The sequence below is a fragment of the Mus caroli genome, unplaced genomic scaffold, assembly GCF_978045245.1.
Source record: "Mus caroli unplaced genomic scaffold, Mus_caroli_1 scaffold_9, whole genome shotgun sequence".
Taxonomy (NCBI): Eukaryota; Metazoa; Chordata; class Mammalia; order Rodentia; family Muridae; genus Mus; species Mus caroli.
The window spans coordinates 121,056,464-121,062,463 of record NW_028227264.1 but is presented as its reverse complement, the minus strand read 5'-3'; the positions used below and the strand labels follow the sequence as shown (position 1 = coordinate 121,062,463).

At 51.9% G+C, this 6,000-nt stretch overlaps 1 protein-coding gene across 1 annotated transcript in view; it reads left to right on the top strand.

Annotated features, from left to right (window-relative positions):
* Nucleotides 1-1,165: 1,165 nt before the first annotated feature.
* Rassf3 (Ras association domain family member 3) overlaps nt 1,166-6,000 on the top strand; it is a 65,410-nt gene continuing 60,575 nt past the window's right edge. The window contains exon 1 of the mRNA XM_021174050.3: nt 1,166-1,476. Coding sequence (XP_021029709.1) covers nt 1,366-1,476 — 111 coding nt within the window. The 5' untranslated portion in view covers nt 1,166-1,365. The remainder of the gene's footprint in view (nt 1,477-6,000) is intronic.

Genomic DNA, 6,000 nt, shown 5'->3' with positions numbered 1-6,000 from the left:
TCTCAAGCACTCAGTCCTGATCCCAGAAAGGGTTACACAAAAACCTGAGGCGCCACAGAAGCAGCAGGTCTCAGCCTGAGGGCGACTGCTACCTTTACGTTTTAGTTCCAGCACTGGAGGAATAGAGGAGAAAAGGGTTTAGCCATAAGCAGTGACGTCTTTCTCTTTTAAAAAACAAAACAAAAATTCTGCTACAGCCTGCATACCATAGCAGCCTTAAAGCTTCAAACCCTCTTTCCCATCAAGGTCTCTTGCAAGCAAGTTAGTAGGACTCAAGTCAACTCCATCACGCCAAGGGGAAAACGACCTCCCAGGTCACCCTAAGCAAAAAAGAAAAAAAAAAGTCGCATTTAAAAAATTTAGCAGATTCCCGAAGGGAAACCTTTTTTTTTGTTGTTGTGTGGGTGAGAACAAAGTGGTCTAATCTAATTGCTCCTCCATGGGGTGAACGCGTAAGGTTGCTTGTGGGAGGCGACATTTCCAAAGTGCATTAAATTAAAAGTACTGGATTGTTCGGTGATTATGAAATTTGTCCCCCAAATTCTCAACTGCTTTTGCCATCCACATTTGGGACGCGCCTTCTCCATAGGGAGGCGGGAAAGCTTTACCACCGAAGTTCAAAAGAACCAGAGAGGATGTTTTCTTTCAAATAAGCACAACCCAGTCGCTCTTACCCCACCCATCTCTGCTAACTTATAACGGTCTGGGAGGGGCCAGCCGCACGCCGTGGCTCGTCCCCCTCGACCCAGACCGTTTCCACCAAGGCCGAGCCCGGAGGAGAGTGGGAAAAGTTCTCCATTATATTCCCGCCCTCTCCAAAACTTCGGCTCCAGTAGCGGAATTTGCAGTTTCCCGGAGGTTGGGGAAGCCCTCGGGAGAACTGTCCCAGCAGGGGAGGTGCTCGAACCCACCTTCCTCCTACCATCCACCAGTGCTAAACCGGAGGGGCGTGGCTGGGGAACCGCGGGCGGGGCCCCACCTGCGCGCGCGGAGCCCCGCAGGACTCAGCCTCGGAGGCCCGTGGGGCGGGGCCTTGGTAGCCAGGGGCGTGGCTTGTGCAGGGTCCGTGACTGGCTGGGGGCGGGGTCTGGTCCGAGGTGGGTGGGGCCTTGCCAGGCGTGGGGGACTGGGTCCAGGAGGGGGCGGGGTCGTGGCGCACCAGAGCCGGGAGGCGCCGGGAGAGGGCGGCGGAGCCTGCGGGAGGGGACCAGACGGCGGCTTGAGCGGCGGCCGCAGCTGCAGCAGGACGGCCCGCCGGCGGCTCGGGGCCGCGCGCCGGGAACCTCACGGGGCGGGCGGGCGCCGCACCCCGGCCTGGCCGCCTGCGCCCCGGGGAGGCCCCCTGCGCGCAACCGGACCAGCAGCATGAGCAGCGGCTACAGCAGCCTCGAGGAGGACGCGGAGGACTTTTTCTTCACCGCCAGGACCTCCTTCTTCAGGAGAGCGCCTCCGGGCAAGTCCCGTTCCGGTCAGCCGGTGAGTGGCGTGCTCGGGGGTCTTGGCTCCACGTGTCTGCCGCCCGCGCTGGGCGATGCTCGCCCGAGGGCTGCAGGGCGCCGAGAGTGGCCTTTGCCCTTTCGGCTCCTGAAAGGTGCTGGGAGCCTGTGCAGTGGGCGTGGGCCGCCCGAGGCGAGGGAAGGAGGTGGAAGGGCGCGGAGCCAGATGGCCTGGGCCGCTTTGCTTGGGGGACGCCGGCTGCGGGAGCAGCTCCAAAGATCCGGGAGGTTCCCGGGCCACTCGGGATGGCTCCCCCGGCAGCCCTTCGGGGTGACGGCCGGGTCACCGCGCCGTCCTGGCTGCAGTTTGCTTCTAGCTGCAGTTTGCTCGATGGCCCTGAGTGGCTTGAGGGCACGCAATAGCCCGAAGTGACCGAGCAGCCCCCGTGCGGGCAAGCTGCGGGGTAAAGGGACCGGGCGATCTTCGGTGCTCACTAAAGTCTGGGTCTCATCAGGTCCGGTTTGCGGGTCCTGCGGACGTCCTGGGTAGATTTAGCTCTAGAGGGCTGAGCCTTACGCCGATTTCTTCCTTTTTTGGAGGAAGGGTGCCGTGGGAAACGTGGCTTGGGAAAAGACAGTACGGGAAGTTGTGCCAGTTTCACAGATCGGGACAGGGATTATTATTTTCTTTTTAGGGGCGTCTTCCAAATGGGGCACTTTGGCCGGACTTGTAAGGTCGGCGCTTAACCGGTGGCCTTCTGGCCCTGGAAGCCGCACCAGGGAGCCTGGCCAGCTCGGCCACGCTCTCGTCAGATATAGGAGCTTTAACGGAACAAACTTGTTGCTCCTAAAAACACCACAGACGCACACCAGAGGTTTCTGTCAACTCTGGAGATGAAAAACAAGAGAAACTAATCGTTCAGAGGCCCAGTGATGGGGATTTTGGTGGAGAGAAATCTCTGCCCAGACTGCCCTTGCCAACCCTTTTAAGTTTAACAGGCCGTTGTTTTCTAAAGTAAAACTCCTTTATCAGATTTGGAAGTTCTAGGCTTTTTGGTCTATTAAATTTCCAAACTAAGAGGAGGAGGAGGGTGAAAGGCTAGGATGAGGTCATTATTGCTAACAGCTAGTCCCCTCGTGAAGGGCTAGGGTGGGTGGTAGCATGCCTTTATCCTCAGACTTCAGGTTGCTTCGTTTACTAGGGCGACCTTTTATTTTCAGTAGAATGTGCTAATGGGGGAATTTGGAAGTCAGAGTTTACCCACGACTCCCACTCCCACACTGCCTGGCCTACCTCCTGTGGGGCAGAGAAGAAATGGCCTTTCCACATTTCTCATCTAGTTTTTCCCTCATTGGGGTTCTTCACCACTTTACATATTCTCCTCCCGTTTGCCTTGTAAAGACCTTGAGCCAGTTTGACTTGTATTCCAGAAGTGCCTGGTAATTTCCAGAAAACCAGGGGGTTCTTGAATTCTACCGGTGTGAGAGTCCCCTCCACGGGGGTCCAGCCAGAATGTTGTGGTTGGAGTCAAGAATCTTGTTCCTGCTTTTCAGAAGCTGAAGCGGCAGCTGGGGATGTAGATAGTAGACAGCTTGCCTAGTACTTACTGCATAATATGGGGTTGTAGTTCACAGTAGTGTATGTGTGTGTGTGTGTGTGTGTGTGAGTGTGAGTATGTGTGTCTGTCTGTCTGTCTGTGTGCAGGCAGGAAGGTCAGCAATTTAAGGTCATTATCCAGGACACCCACACCCACCCACACACTTTAAGCAGCATTTCTGTGAGGTTTATGTACATTAAGAGAGTCTAGGTTATACGGAACCACTTTGGTAACCGTCCTCTAACAGTGTCTGTATATATCATGTAATATTGTCCATTGAGCACTGACATGGCTGTATGACGTGTTGAAAATCAGGGCAGTAACATCCACTTCCTGGGTGGAGCCATTCACTGTCTATTTGAAGCTCTGTGGCCTGTTTACCCTTCCTGGCATCACACGCGTGTGTTAAAGAAAGGGCTCTTGGTGAGAAGGGTTTCTGAAGCCTGAGTTTGTTTGTTTATTTTTGAGACATGGTCTGTACATAGCCTTGCCTGTCCAGGAACTCATCCTGTGAGCCAGGCTGGCCTCAGTGCATGGAGATCCACCTACCTTACCTCCTCTGCCCCTGCAGCCACGCCTGTCTGCACCTTGGATTGCAGCAAGCGTCTTGTGTTTTATTTAAAGAAGTGAGTGTATCTTAAGTTCCTGATTACATATTTGTGAACGAGGAAGTAACGCTCGCAAAGCCTTGCACGACAACGGTAGAGTGTGTCTTTTGGGTTGGGTCAGATAGCACTTCTTCACTTTGATATGATTATGGGGGCAAAAGAAACACTTCTTACCCGGGTACTTCTACCTCTTCCCTAGAAGGTGGGGAGAGCTATAAGGATCCATTCTTGCTAGCACAGATTCTCTCCCCCCACCTCCCGCACACTGTACCACCTGCTGGGAAAGCTAGGAAGGATGGTTTCTGGAACCCTTGCGAATATTCAAAGAAAGCATGAGGGCTCTGCTGAATACAGGCTGAGGAGAGGGGGTGTGTTGGAGAGTCAGGGGTAGACATTTTCTTTCTTCTCTTGCCAGGGCAGGGAACATTCAACTTCTCCCCATCTCCAACGATAACAGAAAGAGGTATAAAGAAAATGGTGTCCTTTTCTCCTTTTATTTTGTACCATGTTGGTCTTAAAAAAAAAAAAAAAAGAGGCTTTGAGGGGGTGTTAATGCTGCCCCCTCCTCCCCACTCCCAGCCAGTGCTTCGCTGTGCAGTTGCTTAGTGAACACTGGTTAGATGAATGATCCTTTTCCTGGCTTGAAGATACTTGGCTCTTCATCGCTCTCAAACTTGTCCTATCTCATGGTTCTCCCAAAAACACTGCTCCTCGGAGAGGAGAGACTGTTGAGCGGCTGTCTAAGGCCCCACTAGATGCTAGGAAGGCCGGAGCGTGGGTCAGCTGCTCTCTCAGCAGAAGCGTAGCTTAAGATGCTGTGTTCCCTTGTCAATATGGACATGTGTCTACTAAGGCTTTCTTAGGATTCTGACTCTGCTGCACAGACTGTCTTGGCAATGCTCCGTTCTGGTGTGTGGATTCACCAGGCTTCAGAGGAGCCGTCTGTTCTTAGGTTTATAAGCAGAACCCAAAATGTTCTGTAGTTACTAAAATCAAACTGCCTAGAACACATGCGCAGCCTAAAACTAGTAATACAATCTGCTAATCTTCTATGTGGCCTTTTTTTTTTTTTTTTTTTTTTTTTGAGACAGTCTCATGTAGTCCAGGCTGGGCTACACAGCTCTCTATGTAAGACCTTGAACCTCTTGATCCTCCCACCTCCCCCTAAGTTCAGGGAGTCATGCCCAGTTTCCTGGGATGCTGGGGATCAAACCCCAGGGCTTGGTGCTCATGGGACAAGCATTCCACTGCTTGTACTGAGTTTCCTCCCGGCTCATGCCTTCCCTCCCAGCTGAGGGGATAGATAACCTTTGTGTATGGTGCTTTGCCTGCTACATGTATGTCTGCACGATGTATATATGGTACCTTGGGTTCCCTGGGACTGGAGTTCCGGACGGTTATGAGCTGCGGCGTGGGTGCTAGGAACCACACTTCTGTCTTCTGCAAGAGCAGCCAGTGGTCTTAGCCAGTGAGCCATCTCTCCAGTCCCTGCTCTCCCTTTAGTATGGTTTCTTCTGGAAGTTTTGGAGGTAGTTCACGTGGGCAAAAAGTGGCTCCCAATATCAGCAGTATTTTAGCTATATCAATTTTAATCCTGTATACCTGAGTGCAAGTATTTCCACCAGCAGTACTTTTTTTTTTTTTTTAAGATTTATTTATTATATGTTAAGTACACTGTAGCTGTCTTCAGACACTCCAGAAGAGGGCGCCAGATCTCGTTACGGATGGTTGTGAGCCACCATGTGGTTGCTGGGATTTGAACTCTGGACCTTTGGAAGAGCAGTCGGGTGCTCTTACCCACTGAGCCATCTCACCAGCCCAGTACTTTTTTTTAAAATATTATTTTATTGTATGTGTATGGTGTTTTGTTTGCAAGTGTCCGTATACGCCATCTGTGCCTGGTGCCTGCAGAGGCCAGGAGTTGCCAGAGCAGCCTGGAACTGGAGTTAAGAGGTAGTTGTGAACTGCCATGTGGGTGTTGGGAATTGAACCCTGGTCCTCTGGAAGAGCAGCTGGTGCTGTTAACAGCTGAGGCAGCCCCCACCAGCCTTTTTGCCTGGCAGAAGCCGTTTGCAGTGCACATCTCGCCGACATGACTGTTCTTACAGTCTTAATCCACTGGGCATTTGTGATTGTGTCAGCAAGATGCACAAAGGCATATTTCTCTCACTGAATCTCAAAGGGAAATCAGTCCCCAGCCTTCTGCAACCTCGAATGAGCGGTATGCGCGGCTGTGTTTCCTCTCCTGGCAAACATGCAAGATTTATAATGATTTGAGCGCAGTGATAAAAAAAAAAAAAAAAAAAAAAAGAAAGAAAGAAAGAAAGAAAGAAAGAAAAAAGAAAAGAAAAGGACTAA